The following is a 17,604-nucleotide window of genomic DNA, read 5'->3' on the forward strand; positions in this document are numbered from 1 at the left end:
ACATCAAAGGGTTCACAAAAGATGTCGCTGCTGCCAAAAACAGGGTTGGGGACAGAAACCAGGGTTGGGCTGGTCCCTTCTTGCCATGGGGAGAAGTCATCGTCTGCGTTATCTTCTGCCTGTAAGAGGAGTATTGACTGGTAAGCCCCCCTACCCCCAAACAAGACAGAAGGACCCCCCCACCCGCCTACCTCCTCAACCACTCTACCTGAAAGGCAGAGAAGCTGAAACCTGGAGGTTTGCCTCGAGCACGCAGGTAGAGAGCTCCCGCCACCAGCCCCAGCAGTATTCCAGAAGTTACCACAACCCCCAAGCTTAACGCCACAGGTGGAGGCTCAGATCCCAGCACTGCCCTCTGTAAGGAGAAAGGCAAAGTCGAAGACCAGGCCAGAGATGTTCGTGCCTTCCCCCTTTGAGGCCGTGTCTCCCCCTTCCCCATACTCACAGTCTGGGGAGGCGTGAGCAGGGGGCTGGCCAGAGCGTGAATAATGCCGTTGAAAGCCATGATATCCCACACAATGACGTGGCTAACCACAACTGCCCCTGGGGCCTATGGAGAAACTGCAGTCAGGCCCAGCCGGTAAGCAAGGGCTGAGTCAGTAGGGTTTCAGTTGAGGCCAGACGCACCAAAGGAACCAGAGAAGTGTTATCAGAGCCCGTGTCACTTATGAAGAGGCTAAGACCTGAGTGGGCAGGAAGCAATGTCCCCCGGCTGGCGTTGACACTCAGAAAGGTGGCGTTAGAAGCGTGCAGTTCTAGATCTGGGCCACTCAGCGTCTATGAGCAGAGCAAGACCTGTTGGGTTGGGTCGGCTGCAGAGGAGCAAACTGCCCAAGGCCCTGCCGTTACCATGTTGTCGACAAAGCCTTCGTTGACAGGAACGAAGAGTGTCTTGTAGGTGAGCTCGTCCTCCAGGAAATCCATAAATTCAAGACCTCTCTGGGTGGCATTGGCATAACCCAGCAGCATCTGCGGATGAGGAGATGGGGCTGTGGGTAAGCTCTCTAAGGATCCCAACTGCCTGCATTCCCACTTCTGAGGCTGGGCCCCTGCACACCCCATAGAAGGTGGAGAAGTTGGCAGTGGCGGCCAAGACATCAAGCAGTTTCCCGTTGCACGTGCTGATCCCGTCACCCACGAAGCCGGCCCGACACTGGCAAGCCACGTCTGCAGGAAAGGCGGGTCAGTAGCTCACAGAGGCTTATTAAGGGGCTCAGGGGGCCAAGGGTAGGCAGAGATCAGCGGAAGGGACGTACCTTGCACGCGGTAACAGTAGGCATCCCAGAGCTCCGAGAGGTTCTTACGGACGCCAAGGCTAACTACACCTACACGATTATTACCACAGTCTGCCGCTGGGGTGACGACAGGGTGGGCAGCAGAGCCGTTGGCCAACCAGCCCACGAAGCAGACATGAAAACCTAGCTGTAAAGGCAGGAGAAAGAGGCTGAGACCCAAGCCCAACTCAGCGGACTTCCGAAGGCTCAGCTCCTAACCCCTGAGACCTGAGCACCTGTTGGGCAGCAGAGAGTTGAGGGAGTGAAGCAAGGACGGCTCCCTGGCCCTCGCATGCTTCCGTGGCCTCTGAGAAGGTCAGACCATAAGGGCCACTGGTGGCCTGGATGTGGAAGACACCAGCCTGTTTTTCTGCAGGAAGAAAGGGGGTGTGTGATTAATAAATACCAGAGTAGCCGGGGATAATGCAGTGAGGTCGGGACCAGGTAAGCAAGCACACCCTGGAAATGTAGGTCAGTGCACAAAGCATCGGTGTGGCAAGGTGATGATTCTCCCAAGCATCGGTCCACAGGGGGTTCAAGCTCCTCTAGACACTGCAGCCCATCACCCACGTAGCCTACGTGGCATTCACAGCGCCGTGTGTTCTGTGGGCAGAGAGCACGGATGTCTCACAGAGGCTGGGAGAAGGGGGGTCTCTGCACGAAGGCTGCTTGGCTCCACCCACCTGCTTACCGGACCAGTGTTGAGGCAGTCAGCGTGCTCGCTGCAACCTCCACGGTGGCCATCCAAGCAGGGGTCTCGAGCTCGGCAGCTCCAACCATCACCCTCATAGTCAGGCAGGCAGGTGCAGGAGACCACTGTCCCCACCTGGCTGCAGTTGGCATGCTTACTGCAGCCACCATGCCCCTTCTGGCACAGATCTGCCACTGGGGGCAAGGAAGAAGTGGTTGAGCCATGTCCTAGGGCGGATCCAGGGCATCCTTACCTGCAAGTCATGGCTTACCTGTGCACACACGGCCATCCCCTTCGTAGCCCAGGCTGCACTCACAGCTGTTGCCCAGACGGCACACGGCCTGGGGTGCACACGGTGGGGTGCACACAGGCTGTAACTCTGTCCCAGGACCCATCCCATATGATCAGGTCAGTAGCTGCCCTCTCAGCCACCCTTGAGGCCTCCACCCGAGTGTGCAGCTGGGGCATGTACACACATGTAGTGTATATACATATGCTGCGCAGGCACAGGTTCAAGGGCTACTCACCCAGCTGCACTTCACAGCGTGCCCCAGTCCAGCCTTCATCACAGAAGCAGGAGCCAGAGCCTCCAAGACCTTCATCACAACGGCCATGTTGGGTACAGTGGCAAGCTGGGGAGAAGGACAAGTTGACACACAGGGCAAAGAAACTGGGGCAGGATAGAATGGGACAGGGAAGAGAGAGCTTACCTTGGCACTGGGGTCCAAAGGCACCTGGGGCACAGAGTTCACAGGCTGTCCCAGCAAAACCCGGATGGCAATTACACTGCCCACTTCCACGTATACCATCCAGGCACACGCCATGGTCACTGCAGGGGCTTCTGGGGCCACCAGGGCAAGCTAGAGAATAGTGTAGATGTGAAATGGGACCAGACTCTCTCATAAGAACACACACACACCTGTATCCGGTTCTGCCACCTGTGCCTTACCAGGTGCCAACCAAGGCTCTCCAAGGAGTATCAGTCCACTCATGTCCCCACACCACTGAGATCACACCAAACCCAGAGAATGCCCAAATCTTCCAGCACTCCACACCAGATACAAATCTTCTGTATACCTCCCCCACTTCTTATGCATTCCCCCACCCTAGAGCACCCCAATATCCTTTTTTTTTAATTCATTTATTTTATATATGAGTGCTATATCTGCATGTAAACCTGCTGGCCAGAAGAGAGCATCAGATCCCATTGCAGATGGTTGTGAGCCACCATGTAGGTGCTGGGAATTGAACCTGGGTCCTCTGGAAGAGCAGCCAGTGCTCTTAGCCTCTGAGCCATCTCTCCAGCCCCCAATATCTATCTTAAGGGTGATGACTAGAGCTTTGTCTTCGGCCATCTTGGGGACTAGAGAAACTGGTCAGGTTGCCTGTAACCCTCTGGATGCTTACCATGGCAGTTAATGCCATAGTGACCAGGGCAACAGCTGGGCTTCCAGACGGTGGTGACACAGTTGCGGTGGCAGCCCCTACTCATGTGGTTACGATTCCAAAAACTAGACGGTATCCAGTAAGCTCCACGCATTGAGATGGAGTGCAATGGAGTTGTCCAGAACTTGGAGTAGTGACGCCAGCAGGTCTCAGGGCTGCCCTGGGTTAAAAGGAGTTAGGCCACAGCCTGAGCTTGGTTGAAGGTGCTCTGCCTCTACCCCAACCCTCAAGTCAGCCTCCAGCCCCTTACCTGCTCCCGTGAGCCCCGAGGACAGGGTGGCTCCAGCCCACAGATGCTGCAAGTCTTCTGAAGGAGATGGAGGCCAACACTGCAGGGTCAGGTGGATGGACAGGATGGGACAGGTGGGCTGGGCCCCTGCCATGCACCTGTGGCCTGTGGCCTTCCTCACCATTTGGAGTGGCTGAGGTTCAAAGCGATCACACCGGGCGCCAAGGTCAGGTGGCTCCAGCAGCTGGTCAATGCCATAAGCCAGGCCACCTTCAAAGGTCAAGTGCCGTTGTACAACGCGGGCCTCATCTTCACCTACTATGAGCTCACCCTAGAGGGGGAAGATATAGGGGTCGTGGGCATTGCAGCCCCTAACCTCCCTGCTTGCTTTCCTTAGCTAAGACTTCTCCCTAGACTCACAGGCCGGGTGAGACCGCAGGAGAAAGAGATGGTGTTTCCGTGCATGGTTCGGAGTTGGCCCAGGTTGGGTAGGTCAGACGCCAAGGCCTAAATAAATAGAGATGTAACTGGAGTTGGGTATGTAGGCTACAGGAACCAAAGCTCCGGTGTGCACCCACCTCAATGTTGCGAATCATATGACCCCGCAAAATGGCTGCCAGTTTGTCACGGTGGTCCTCGTGGAAGAGCCAGTTCTTCCGATCAGGAGGCAGGGCTTGCAGGGCAGAATCTGTGGGCCACAGCATAGTGAAGGGGCGATGGGACGCATCCTGAAGCATGGGCAGGAGGCCAGCCACCTGTGGGTAGAGCAACAGTGTGACAGCTGGAGATGAGGCTGGACCACAGAAAGGAGGTCCAGAGAGACCCGGGCACTGATAACGAGCCATGCTTATCTGCAGACATTCTGAGCAGTCATTCCCTCATCTGCAGATCCAAAGAGCCCCACAGAGACCTTAAATTACAGTGAACCGTATGTATGAACCATATGTATATGAACTATACATATACTTCTTACCTGGGATAAAGTATTATCTATAAACTAGGAACAATACAAGATAAACAGGGCTGGAGAGATGGCTCAGTGGTTAAGAGCACCGGCTCCTCTTCCAGAGGACCCAGGTTCAATTCCCAGCACCCACATGACAACTCACAAATATTTGCCTTAGATCTGAAATAATCCCTTCCTTCTCCTATGTAACTCCAATTCAAAGAAATCTAACACAGACATACATGTAGGCAGAACACCAATGAACATAAAATGAAAATAAATAAATCATTAAAAAAGCACTATGCATATAAAGTAAGTTTTTTCAAAATAAAGAGTGTTATGTATTTGCAGAAAGATGGATGTAAGTGCAGGTAATAACATTAAGTGAATTAAACAAGTCTCAGAAAAACAACTATTGTGTGTTTCTTCTTTTGCTGGTGGTTTCTAGATTATGGATAGAATCATAAAGTCATGTGTATTATGTGATTTAAGTAAATATGAAACTGACAAGGGAAACAAAATGATTAAAAAGGAGGGGGCAGATTAAAAAGGTGGGTAGGAAGGAATCAGGGAACACCCAACATGTAATGTTTGCTTGTCTAAAAATATTCTTTACAAAACACAATATCATGGAACCATGAAAAATTTTAAATCATTTGCAACAAAAACAAATACAAATTTTGAGTATTTTAAAAACCCGAACTATTTCTGTGGTTTTCAGTTTAGTATTTTTTATATTTAACCTGCTTTTGTTTGTGTGTATGAGATGCGGGGGAAGGAACACGCTTGCCCCTGCACACAGGGGGATCCTACAGGAGTGGGTTTTCTCGTGCTACGTGGGTCCCAGGGAGCAAACTCAGGTTGTCAAGCTGGCAGCAAGCAAGCTCACCCACTGAGACACCTTGTCAACATGATTGAATATAAAACTGAAATTGTGGGTAGGGGAGCCACTGTTTACGGGCATACATGCAGGGGTAACTTTCCACATACCTTGGTTGCACACTTCCTCATGTGTGCCCACGTTGGGAGGCTCTTAAATTGTACAAGGAAATTCACATAGGCATTTTCGTTCCCAGAAAGACGTAAGCCTACATACAGTTGCACACACACATTAACCCCCACTCACACACATTGCACACATATGCACACATGCACATCGCACACATTGGCAGATCCCACAGTCGTAGGAACAGTACCGTCAATAGGCGGCTGAAGATCTTGTAGCCGAAGCTTTCAGCAGCGGCAGTGACATTTCTCTGGGAAAGAGCGCACATGAGCCACATGGTCAGGTGGGAAGAGGGGATCCCAGCCTGCCACCCAGCCCCAGGTTCTTGTCCAGGCATACCTGAGGGATTGGGATAGCACCAGGCTCCCAGTGTAGCACATCTGGTGGCAGCAGGACGTGGTCGATGAAGTGCAGGACACCATTCACCACCTCGAGATCGCTGCTTACCACCCGAGCAAAATCATTGAGATAAATGCTGCCCTGTGGGAGGCACACAGTTGCATTGATCAGTCGAATGCTTAAAGCTATGGGGTGTGCCAAGGACAGAGCAGAGCCTGAGATGATAGCCAGTCCTGCGCTTTGAGGTTGAAGGTGAGTTGGTCAAGGGCAGAGCCAAGACAGGTGGTAGGGCTTCCATCCCACTGAGAAGCCTACACAAGGCACCACACTAGGCTTGGCATTGTGGGAACTTGATGCTGGTACCAACTTATCTTGAGAGTCCTAGGTTGGGGCAGGCCAGTACTAATGAGTAGGGACCAGAGTGAGGGTACGCTCTGGGCCAGACTCCTCTCCTTCTTATTTCAGATCTGGGCTGAGTATTAAAGGAATGGAGACAGGGCATGGAGACTGAATCCTAACCAGGCAGTAGGACCAACAGTGTAAGAGCTCACCTCTCTCTCACTAACACGCAGAGTATGTCCAGACAGTGTCGTGATATAGCCCTGGTCCAGCATCTCTTGGCTCCACAGCTTCCGGCAGCCAACCACGTGGTAGCGAAACACAAGCTGGCGATGGGCCCGTATCCTAGCCAGCTCATCCTAGCATGGAGTCATGAAGACAGTGGGAGCCGACAATTGTCACCTCTGCCCCTGCCATGACCAGAGTATTCATCCCTCTCCAGTCTGCTTCCAAGGCTGTATACCTGTGACATGTTGCTTATTAAGTCAGCATGTGGCACAAAGACAGTGAAAGGCCCGTCACCCTTGAGCTCCTTGTATTCCTGCGGAGACAGGAAAAGAACTTGAGCACAGAAGGGGTGATCTGGAACAAATTGGAACTTCTCAGGATCTTCTGGGAAAAACTTAATCCTAAGAGAGACCGGCCCAGCCAACCCCTCAACCAGATGGGACCATAGGGGCCCAGAGCCAGTTGGAGCTTGCCCAGCAGGTCTCAGGGCCTAGGCTGGATACTCACCAGGAGGTGGAGGCTGAAGAAGGAGGCATACTTGTTCCGTAGGAGCTCCTGGGGGAGATCGAGGGTCAGCTCAGATTTTGGCCGACCCCCCATTCAGGGGCTGGTGCCTGTCCTTGCACCAACAGCCCAAGGTCTGGCCAAGGCAGAGACAAGGAAAAGAAAGCCAGGGAGGGTTCTGAGCCAGGGTCAAGATTATTTTCATGTGATGTAGGTGAGTTTTAGCCCAGGAAGAATTAAAGGTCAGATTCAGGGTCATGGAGTCATGGCGTCATGGTCGAGGATCAGAATTGAATATGGGGTCTTGGCTAAGATTGCTGTTCAGGTTCATGAGGCAGAACCACAGTCAAGTCTGGGTCAGGCTTGGGAATCATTACCAATCCAACTCTCCCATGACAGGTGATGCCGTCCCCCACAGTATGTGTTGCGTCACAGGAACACGTCCTCTGGCCATCTCCTGTGCTTTTGCACACAGCATAAGGACTGCAGCCTCCATTGTTCTGGGAGTGGGAGAGGAAGGAAGAGAAGGCTGCAGTGGTGTCCTGCCACCTCTGAATCACCAGCCTTAGGGGAGATGCCTCATGTCCCTGCTCAGCCCTCAAAGCTTTGTTTCTACTGCTGAGCTGGACTTGAGCTTGGGTAAGGGAGGCCCTAGAGCCATCCTGGGGACAAAGCGGGCTCTTCCTACCCCCAGTCCCCTTTCCTGGACAAATGTGATAGGATGTGAGGGCCTGACCTGGGAACAGGGGTCCAGAAGCTTGCAAGTCTGAATGCCATCGCCACTGTAGCCCTCACGGCAGCTGCAGGAGACCTGTCACAAATCCTGATCATTGTGGCTGCAGAGAGCCCTGAATGAAAGGGCCACCCCAGACCTGGTCTGAATGGAGGCCCCAGTGTAAGCCCTGTCAACTGACCTGCTGGGGGCCTGTGGGGATACACTCAGCATGAACATGACAGCCCCCATTGTGGACGAGACAGCTGTTTATTTCTAGGGGAAGAGACACTGTAATGAGGAATAGCCCATGATGACCCCGCCATGCATCTGTCCCTCCACAACGCCAGGTGCCCACCTCCTTCCTACTTGGGCCCCAAGTCACCACATACCCTTTGCACCTTCAATCCTTCTTAGCCTGACTCAGATCACTAAAATACCCTCCCCTCACACATGTCTGTCCCCTCGGATAAGGGACACCTCACCCTGGCACAGCTCTCCGTCACCCGTGTAGCCATCCTGACAGGTGCATGTCCGCTGCCCAGGAGCCACCTTGGTACAGTTGGCATAGGGTGAGCAGCCCCCATGGCCAGAGGCACAGGGATCCACCTCTAGGGACAGAAGTTGTGAGAAACATGCAGGGGGAATAAAGAAAAGGTTAGAGAGAAGATGAGACAGCCACCCCATGCATTCCAGAGAGGAGCCCAGGATGTCCACCAGGCTAACCTGAGCAATAGCTGCCGTTGCCCGAGTATCCTGCAGCACAGATGCAGGCAGGGATTCCAGCAGAGTCCTGGATGCAGCTGGGAGGAGTGGCAGCCATTTAGCCTGTGTCTGTCCCCTCCCGCCCAACAGCCTCCCTGTCATATGTTGGGCTCACTCACTTGGCATTGGGATCACACTTCTGGGGACATTGATGATCAGTGATTTCTGAGAGCAGGGCAGAAGGTTCCAGTCACTCAGACAAGAATTGTTCCCTCTCATCCCTTGTCTCTAGCCCCCTAGGACCCACTTACTCTGGTCACAGCGGAGACCCTGCCAGCCCGCATGACAGACACAGCTTCCATTCCCACGCAGCCCCTCCTGGCACAGCCCATGGTCACAGTCACATACTGCAAGTGGCACAAGGAAGGACAAGAGTCACTTGCCTGCTTCTTATCGAACAGTACCCAGTCTGCTCTCCTTCCCAAGGGCCTTCATCCTACTCTCTGCAGACCTCACCTCCAGAGCAGGTGGGTCCATAGCGACCCAGCTCACACATCTCACAGGCTGTCCCATGGAACCCCTCTTGGCAGCGACATTCCCCATTGCCCAGGAATCTGTCTTGACACTGCCCATGGCCTGAGCACACTCCACCCAGACCCCCTGGGCATGGCTCACACAGGGTACCAAAGAAGCCTGGGCAGCAGTCGGGCACCTATAGGGGCAGGGGAATGGGAAGGGAAGGAGAGAGGCTCAGGCCAGGATTGATGTCACTAGCCAGGGGGAGGTGATATCATCTCAGGGCCATTGAGACACAAGACAGAACAACTTGGAAGCACAGACCCAGGGAGGGTAGACCAGGACAGGCAGGGTGTGGAGGATGTCTTTCACAATCCTTCCCTGTGGGGTAGGCTCAAACAGAGAGGACTGTGACTGAATAGACTGCACAGGAGCAGGAAGCTTGGTTACTGCCACTGGGTTTGGCTGATGGTGCCAGCTCTGGGATGTGACCCTGTATCTCTCTCCCATCCCCATCCCCCAGGGGTTAGACACAGGGCCAATGGTAGCTCTCTGATTTTGGATATTCCTAAGGCCTTTGTTTTGCTGTCTTCATTGAAGGCTCAGCATCTCTGCTCTTGAAATCAGTCTAAACTCTTCCTCGGGGGTGGAGGTGGGGCTCCTCTGTCCTCTCCTCCCTGGGTGAAGCCTTGGTGGGGGGCACCTCAGAGCAAACCTGGATCTTCTTGGCACAGGTGTAGGAACAGCCCCGGGAGAAAGAAAACCCAGATCTGTAGACACAGCTCTTCCTCGGTGTGTCCTAGGGTGGGAGACAGGCACGTGGGGAGGGTCATCTGGTGGCTTGGGCAAAGACAGGTCAGTGAGCGGAGACAAACAACTGTGCTGCAAGCGTCAGAGCGAGTGGGACAGACAAACATGAGGGGGACAGAGAAAGGGAAAGGTAGAGACCAAGGCAGGCGGGTCTGATAAGGGGCTGGCAGACAGACCAGGTCGGGGCTACAAGTTTGGGTGAAGCTCCTCTGAGTAAACCTTGGCTGCAGCTCAGCCTTAACTGGTGGTTGCAACTGCCCATAACAGGCTAGTTCCCAGCGTGGCTGGCCCCGGGGAGGGGGACAGGGGTATTAGCGGGAATATTGAAGTAAGTCCAGAGCTGTACTCAGCCCGGCCTCACCTGCAGCTGGAAGCCTTGAGTACAGCGGAATTTCCGGGTACAGTTTATGCATTTCTCCTGGGGAAGAAGGACAAGGTATCCGTTGGACAAGAACAAGACTGGCCAAGAGATCCTTCCTGCTACCTAGACTAACCAGCAGATGACTAACCAGCAGACTAACCAGCAAACTAACCAGCAGAGACTAACCAGCAGACTAACCAATTAGCACTTGCTGCTCTTGTGTTTTGCTTTTGTTTGTTTTTGAAACAGTGTGTCACCATGTAGCCCTGACTGGCTTCAAGCTGGAGATATCTCCCTGCCACAGTTTCTAGAGTTCTGGGATGGAAGGCATGCATCATTACTTGCAGCGGCTGATCTGTAATATCCTCCAGCCCCAGCTTCTCACCCGAAGAGCCTCTGCGTGGCTGTGCAGACAACGGCTGGAGCCCACTGCCAAGATCCCCGACAGTCCGAAGAGGGAGCTGCCAGGAGCTTCCAGCAAAGGGCCCTCCAGTGGCATGTGATTCACCTCAGGCTAGAAGGAGAAGAGCAAGGTGAATCTACCCATCCACTACCACCACCCTCCAGAGCATACGCCAGGGGGCTCCAAAGACTGGGGGATGTCTCCCCAGAGCAGAAGCTGGGGTCTCCTAGCTCCTAAAAGCAGAGCCCCTGTTCTAATCCCAGCCCTTCAAACCTGGCCACTGTGATTGTAGAAGACCAGCCAGTGGGCAGGGCCCAGGAGGGAGTTGCGGTGTCCCCCTTTCCGCAGGACCTCCACAGAGAGTGCCTCCCCAAGGATCACGTGATGTCGCACTGTGTCTATGCCCTGCCAGGAAGGGGTCAGTTCAGGGTTTCTGAGACGCTTGAGTGGCCTGGGTATCATGCCATCCCCCACCACGTTCCTTTGCCATGGCATAACAGGCTCATCTTCCCCACCCACAAGGCCTCACCAGGACACTGTTGTTGCCCTGGGTCTCCAGAGAGTGATTTGTGGGCACAAAGATGGTGTAGGCTTTGGCAGCCTCGATTTGGGCCACCAGTTTGTGGTGCTAGGGAGAGAGACAGGGAGCAAGGTAAGCAGGGTAGCTGATGCAGGGAGCCAACCAGCCCTCCCCACCCCCACCCCGCAGCCTCCTGGGAACTCATTCCCCTTCAACGAGCCTCCTTTATACCTTTAGCTGCTCTCCGAAGAGGCGGAAGGCAGGCACACTATCTAGTTGCTGCAGCAACCCGGGCCCGGTCTGCATGTCACCTCTCGGAGGCAACAAGACCTGGTGTAGAGCAGGAGGGACTGTCAGCCCATCATTACTGGCCAAGGAAGTCCCCCGCACTTCCTTCTCCTGCCATACCTGGCTAACAATGTGTAGGATGCCATTGGTAGCAAGGAGGTCGGGGACATCCACAGTGGCATTCTGCACCCAGACTTTCTAGAAGGCAGCAGACAGAACTCAGGCTTGTTGGGCATGTGTGAGAAAGGCTGGCTCTCTCACAGCCTCAGACTCTACCAGGCAGAGGCACAGACCTCACCAGTACCCACATGAGAAGGGCATTGCCGGCACACACAGCTTCTAATGAAACCATGATGTGTTCTGTGTACAGTCTCAGAATCAGCCTTGGGAAAGAGACTCCAGCCTTATTTCCTGGGAGCTCTGGTTTGGGGGCAGGGCGCAACTATGGGACCACTCCAACTCCCACACATGTCCACAGTTCATCTCTTACCCCACTGATGTTGTGTATCTGCCAGCGTGTCGTGGCACTCAGTGTGGCTACTTGTTGACCATTTAACCGGGCCAGCTCCTCCTCTGAGAAGGCACCCTGGAGAAAGTGGGCCCTAAGGAGAAGAGTTGGGGGGCATTGGATCTACAAAGATCCTTCAGCACGGGCTCTCCCACTTTTGTGGAGACATGGTAAACGAAGAACCAGATTCTCTTAACCTTGTCTGAGAAGGGTCCAAGGCCCTACCCAGAATCCCCCCTAGGGCCCTTCCCAGCTGTCCCCACCTGACCAGTTCTGGCAGCATCTTTGCCTGCAACCAGAAGGCCTGGTCCTCGAGGCTCAGTTTACGGATGGCGGACTCAGAGGGTACCAGGGCTGTGACTCTGCTGTCGGCAGGAAGAGTGATGCTTGAATTCTGCACACAGTGAGTGGGAGTAGGGAGATAAAGATGGACATTTCTGTATCCAGGAAGGCCTTGTAGACAGGAGCCCAACCCTAGCATTCTGCCCTGACCCTACCTTGAACCACTGGGAGAAGGCAGAGAAGTGGGCATTTGCCTCCAGTTCCTAAAGGGGCAGAAAAAAAGCCGAGGTTATAGACCTAAGGACAAATTCAAGTCCCCAAGCATCCCCCTCCCAACAGGCACATGGGAGGACAGCACAAGAGAAGAGGATACCTGGATAATATCTCCATAGCAACTGAAGCCATCACCACCAAAATGAGGAGGGCATGTGCAAACCCGCTGGCCTCCCCCCACTGCTTTGCAGGTAGCCTGGTAGGGGTAAGGAACAGACAGAGAGATGACAGACAGTGTTATAGCCTCTATTCATCTTCCAAATAACGGGTAACAGGTGTTCTCATCTTTCTCTCCCTCCATATTGCTCATCCCCGGCCCTCTGCCTGTGTGGCTTCTACATCATTCTATGCCCCTTCCAGCTATCCTGTCTGTGTTCACAGAGCCCACTCAGTAGGCCTGCTCCCAGTACCACAGAGCACTGGCCACTAAAAACCATCTCAGCAGTCATAGCAAGGGACTTGGGGAGCCAGCGCTCTTTAGCCACAGATAAACAAAGATAGCCATGACTTTCAGCAGCTGAGCTTTTGAAAGTGGGAGGGGCAAGGCAGAGCTGCTGTTGGGTATGAGGGCAGAGGGGGGTCAAGGAACAGCAAGGAGCTTGGAGGGGCTGGGCAAACAAGGATAGGGGTAGGACAGTGAGGGGATTGGGCAGCCTGGGCTGGCTCCTGGGGGACCTTACTAACACAGCACAAAGGCTTTATCCTACGATAGAGCAAAGGAGCGGTCACTTTAGCACGAATCCAGTGCTAAAGTCAGACATGACCTGTTGCAGCAGGCCCTCCCCAGGAGCTTGGAGCCCTTACACCCACTTACCAGGCCGTGGCAGCCACCATTGCCCACCCGACAGGGGTCAATGGGGCTACACTCGTAGCCATCTCCAGCGAAGCCCAGCTTACACGTGCATCGGCTCTGGGGAGGTCAGGGAACAAAGAGTCTCATCTCAGCACAGACTCCATCTCTTTCTCTGCTCCCCAGGAAATCTGTTTGTACCCCAGAGGAGCTCCTACAGTCTTGCCCTCAGCCATCTGTGCTCTGGCACCCCAGGGGGAGACTGGCTCCCAGAGTGAGGCTGACCAAGAGATGCCCCTGGCCCTACACTGAGCTTCTGTAGAGACTCACCACCACCCCGTACTGGGAACCCCATCAAGGCCATTGGCTTGAAGTCAGTGGCTTGCAGCAAGTGGGCAGGTGTCAGCCAAGGCTAGCCCCAGCAAGGGAACTGGGATCCCATTTCCTCCCCTGTGACCCAGTCAACTGTTCTGGTCTCTTCCCCCATCAGGGACATGTCTTTGGGTTTGTTTATGCTACAAATGAGCACAGGTGAGGCCCCTCACCTCCACATCTTAATTTCGGGTGTGGGTAGAAGCTATCTAGCCCAATGTGTTCAAAGCCTCAGTTCTGAGCTCTCTTTCCAGTCTTCCCTTCACAGGGTCTCCCTACGTAGCCCAGCGTGGTATTCAGTGTGAGGTCCTCCTGCTGCTTCTTCCTGAGTGCTCCCTGGCTCCTGGACATTCTAAGTTCTAAGTTCAGAGCGCTATAGCCCTTTTGCCAGTCTGAGTTTTTACTGTCAATGCTCCACAGACTGCTGGCCCAGAGGCTACCATAGAGCTGAGAAGGTGGGGCCATGAAGAGGACAACTCAGAACTAGCCACGCCTGGCTTCCTGCTGACACCATTGCATACACTAGCAAGATTTTGCTGAAAGGACCCAAAGATAGCTGTCTCTTGTGAGACTATGCAGGGGCCTAGCAAACACAGGAGTGGATGCTCACAGTCAGCTATTGGATATATCACAGGGCTCCCAATGGAGAAGCTAGAGAAAGTACCCAAGGAGCTAAAGGGATCTGCAACCCTATAGTTGGAACAACATGATGTACTAACCAGAACCCCGGAGCTCTTGTCTCTAGCTGCATATGTATCGAAAGATGGCCTAGTCGGCCATCACTGGAAAGAGAGGCCCATTGGACTTGCAAACTTTATATGCCCCAATATAGGGGAATGCCAGGGCCAAAAGAATGGGAATGGGTGGGTAGGGAAGTGGGGGGCGCTATGGGGGACTTTTGGGATAGCATTGGAAATGTAATTGAGGAAAATATGTAATAAAAAAAATAAATAAAAGTATTAATGTATGCAAAATTATTTTATGTGTACGGGTGTTTTGCCTACATGTATGCGTGTATATCATGTGTGTTCTGGTGCCTGAGGAGGCCAAAAAGGCGCTGGGTCCTCAGGGACTAGAGTTACAGACAGCTGTGAGCTGCCATGTAGGTTCTAAGTCAGAGCAGCATGGCTCTTAACCATTGACCCATCTCTCCAGCTCTAATTTATTTCTGCTTACTTTTTACATATGTGTGTTTTGTCTGCATTATGTCTGTGTACTACATGCATGTGGTACCTGCAGAGGCCAGAGGAAGGATCCTCTGGAACTGGAGTTCTAGACAGTGGTTAGCTGCCATGTGGGTGCTAGGAATCTAACCCAGGTCCTTTGTAAGAGCTACAAGTGCATAACCACTGAGCAATCTCTCCAACCCCGGTTTAGATTTTGTTTTGTTTTGTGGCAGGGTCTCTTTATTACGTAGCTCTAGTTGGCAAAAAGCTAGCCTCAAATTCAGAGATCGATCGTCTGCCTCTGCCTCAGAAGTGCTGAGATTAAAGGTGTGGCCCACTGTGTCTGGTCTGTGTCAGAACTTGTCAGAGCTCTGGCTCATAAGCCTCAACATTCTTGATCTGGAGGCTGTGGGTACTAAGATCCCGTAAGTATACAAGACTAGATTATGAAATTCCAGAGATAGATTTCTGTGAACCTAAAGACAGGCAGGGTCTCCCCCTGCCCTGCCCTGCCCTGCCCTGCTTAGTAGTATTAGACACTCTCTGAATCTAAGAGAGAGGTTGCCCTCTGACAGGATCCAGTGGGCACATGAGTGACCAGGGCCAGCATGCATGACTTCGTCTGCATCTGTGGGTCCAGACTCCGAGCTTACAGTGGATGTTCCCAACCTCAGATTGGGTTGGGGGAAAGTCCCCAGCTATCCTTCCATGCCTCACCTGTCCAGGGCCCACATAGCTGCAGAGAGCATCAGCATGGCAGCCACCTCGAGTGTCCAGCCCACATTCATCGATGGCCACACAGATGCGGCCATCCCCACTCCAGCCTTTGTGGCAAATGCAGTGGTGGGTACCCAGGTCTCCAGGGACACATTCAGCCTGTGTGGGTTATAAATAAGTGTCTCGGGGTTGCACGGTCATGGCTGGAGATCAAGGAGCCCCATCCTGCCCCTGGATCAATAAAAGGGATAAGGAGAGAGAGAGAGCAAGAGAGATGAACTAACGTTCTCTGAGCAGCCACCACGGTCTGGGCGTGAGCAAGGATTGCTGCGTTTGCAGGAGAAGCCATTACCTTCAAAACCATCATGGCAGACGCACCTGGCAAAGGGGAGAAGAGGCCCGTTTGAGCCCAGGGAAGAGGCTGGAGAATGATCACACTGACAAGGAATTATGGACAGAACACAAACAGAGCCAGCATCTTCCTCACCTGGCAACACCCTCCTGGATAACACAGTGAGCGTCCGAGTGGCAGGGCTGGGCCAGCCCTGCGGACCCACAGTTTCCCATGGATTCATTGCAGAATCGGCCTTGGAAGCCAGGGGCACATGTACCCTGCTGGCACACCCCTCCACTGCCAGGACGGTTGTCACACAGACCGTGGACACAGCCACAGTCTGTAAGGGAAGAGATGGGAACAGAGAAACCAGACAGGAAGTGGGGCTTGATAATAACCAGGACTGTTTTGTAAAGTACAGGCTGAGGCTGGGAGTGGAGTAGCTCTAACAGACTATCTGTTATTTGAGCCTGTATTAGGATTCTTAAATCATAGATCATTCATACTGGATGAATAGGCAAAAATAAACTATAAGGGAGGCCATTTGGTTTTTTTGGTTTTTTTTTTTTTTTTTTTTTTTTTTTTTTTTTTTTGAGACAGGGTTTCTCTGTGTAGCCCTGGCTGTCCTGGCACTCACTTTGTAGACCAGGCTGGCCTCGAACTCAGAAATCCGCCTGTCTCTGCCTCCCGAGTGCTGGGATTAAAGGCGTGCGCCACCACGCCCGGCAGGGAGGCCATTTGGGATTTTGTTGTTGTTGTTGTTGTTGTTTTGTTTAGTTGTTTGTTTTGTTTTGTTTGTTTGTTTTGAGACAGGGGGTTTCTCTGTGTAGCCCTGGCTGTCCTGGAACTCACTTTGTAGACCAGGCTGGCCTTGAACTTAGAGATCTGCCTGCCTCTGCCTCCCAAGTGCTGGGATCAAAGGAGTGTGCTGCCATCACCCAGCTGTGCTGTTTTGAATTTTTAGTCAGGTCATTCTAGCGATCTGCCTCCAATCCCAAGCAGAAAGCCTCCAGTGTGTCTTGCTGAAATCCTGCTTGCTTTAGATTAAAGCCCAGTTCTCTGGTGACTAGGACAACATCCATTGCTGTTCTCCAATGGGCATGGGTTCCTGTGGCCTCCACCTTCTCTTAGGGCCCTGTTCCTTCTGGGGAACCCCTAGGCATCTTTCCTAAGTAGAGCTCCTTTTTCCACTGGGCGGTGGCCGAGGCCAAGGTCACTCACCCTCCTGGCACTGCTCTCCATGCTTGTTTGGGTCAGAGCAGATATGGCAGGCGATACCCTTGTAGTCTGGAAAGCAGAGGCAGGCTCCATTGCCCCGGACCCCATCGCTGCACTGAAGGGGGGCAGGTACAGGATTAGCTGTGGACATGGTCACCACAGCCCCGCCCCCATGAACTACCCTCTCTGGTGGGCTCTGAGCTCCTATTCCCCCTGAGACTTCACCCTGGAAGTGACCTCCAAAATCAGTGAAGCTGCCAGAGGAGTCCCTCTCCTCCTCTCCCTCCCTCCTCCCCCTCCCCCCCAAAGGCTCACGACCCCAGCGGTGTTTTGAACTTTAACTGCTGTGTTCTTCTGTGGCAGGTACTAAGGAGCCCTGATGTCCCAAGGTGGCAAAAGTAGAATATTAAAGAACACTGAGCCGGGCATGGTGGTGCACACCTTTTATCCCAGCACTTGGGAGGCAGAGGCAGGTGGATTTCTGAGTTTGAGGCCAGCTTGGTCTACAAAGTGAGTTCCAGGACAGCCAGGGCTATACAGAGAAACCCTGTCCCCCCAAAAAACAAACAAAACAAAACCAAAAACCAACCAAACAAACAAACAAAAAAAACAGAACACTGGAAGGCT

General features: G+C 53.2%; 1 protein-coding gene across 1 annotated transcript in view; it reads right to left on the minus strand.

Moving 5' to 3' along the window:
• The window catches only part of Stab1 (stabilin 1), a 30,175-nt gene that overhangs the window by 282 nt on the left and 12,289 nt on the right, over window positions 1–17,604 (minus strand). Inside the window, exons 22-68 of the mRNA XM_021181154.2 lie at window positions 16,981–17,092; window positions 15,913–16,099; window positions 15,710–15,803; window positions 15,426–15,584; window positions 13,195–13,290; window positions 12,481–12,576; window positions 12,323–12,370; window positions 12,089–12,219; window positions 11,808–11,919; window positions 11,438–11,515; window positions 11,261–11,359; window positions 11,039–11,137; window positions 10,783–10,914; window positions 10,492–10,620; window positions 10,107–10,163; window positions 9,651–9,734; window positions 8,936–9,131; window positions 8,731–8,826; window positions 8,599–8,644; window positions 8,441–8,517; window positions 8,200–8,325; window positions 7,917–7,990; window positions 7,739–7,813; window positions 7,380–7,502; window positions 7,006–7,053; window positions 6,734–6,811; window positions 6,483–6,629; window positions 5,932–6,072; window positions 5,783–5,842; window positions 4,219–4,395; window positions 4,061–4,147; window positions 3,822–3,971; window positions 3,662–3,718; window positions 3,373–3,571; window positions 2,676–2,825; window positions 2,493–2,597; window positions 2,237–2,344; window positions 1,966–2,159; window positions 1,733–1,877; window positions 1,511–1,644; window positions 1,257–1,422; window positions 1,058–1,167; window positions 850–969; window positions 628–777; window positions 446–550; window positions 209–355; window positions 3–119 (exon numbers count right to left, since the gene is read on the minus strand). Coding sequence (XP_021036813.1) covers window positions 3–119; window positions 209–355; window positions 446–550; window positions 628–777; window positions 850–969; window positions 1,058–1,167; window positions 1,257–1,422; window positions 1,511–1,644; window positions 1,733–1,877; window positions 1,966–2,159; window positions 2,237–2,344; window positions 2,493–2,597; window positions 2,676–2,825; window positions 3,373–3,571; window positions 3,662–3,718; window positions 3,822–3,971; window positions 4,061–4,147; window positions 4,219–4,395; window positions 5,783–5,842; window positions 5,932–6,072; window positions 6,483–6,629; window positions 6,734–6,811; window positions 7,006–7,053; window positions 7,380–7,502; window positions 7,739–7,813; window positions 7,917–7,990; window positions 8,200–8,325; window positions 8,441–8,517; window positions 8,599–8,644; window positions 8,731–8,826; window positions 8,936–9,131; window positions 9,651–9,734; window positions 10,107–10,163; window positions 10,492–10,620; window positions 10,783–10,914; window positions 11,039–11,137; window positions 11,261–11,359; window positions 11,438–11,515; window positions 11,808–11,919; window positions 12,089–12,219; window positions 12,323–12,370; window positions 12,481–12,576; window positions 13,195–13,290; window positions 15,426–15,584; window positions 15,710–15,803; window positions 15,913–16,099; window positions 16,981–17,092 — 5,421 coding nt within the window. The remainder of the gene's footprint in view (window positions 1–2; window positions 120–208; window positions 356–445; window positions 551–627; window positions 778–849; window positions 970–1,057; window positions 1,168–1,256; window positions 1,423–1,510; window positions 1,645–1,732; window positions 1,878–1,965; window positions 2,160–2,236; window positions 2,345–2,492; window positions 2,598–2,675; window positions 2,826–3,372; window positions 3,572–3,661; window positions 3,719–3,821; window positions 3,972–4,060; window positions 4,148–4,218; window positions 4,396–5,782; window positions 5,843–5,931; window positions 6,073–6,482; window positions 6,630–6,733; window positions 6,812–7,005; window positions 7,054–7,379; window positions 7,503–7,738; window positions 7,814–7,916; window positions 7,991–8,199; window positions 8,326–8,440; window positions 8,518–8,598; window positions 8,645–8,730; window positions 8,827–8,935; window positions 9,132–9,650; window positions 9,735–10,106; window positions 10,164–10,491; window positions 10,621–10,782; window positions 10,915–11,038; window positions 11,138–11,260; window positions 11,360–11,437; window positions 11,516–11,807; window positions 11,920–12,088; window positions 12,220–12,322; window positions 12,371–12,480; window positions 12,577–13,194; window positions 13,291–15,425; window positions 15,585–15,709; window positions 15,804–15,912; window positions 16,100–16,980; window positions 17,093–17,604) is intronic.

The sequence above is a fragment of the Mus caroli genome, unplaced genomic scaffold (assembly GCF_978045245.1).
Source record: "Mus caroli unplaced genomic scaffold, Mus_caroli_1 scaffold_12, whole genome shotgun sequence".
Taxonomy (NCBI): Eukaryota; Metazoa; Chordata; class Mammalia; order Rodentia; family Muridae; genus Mus; species Mus caroli.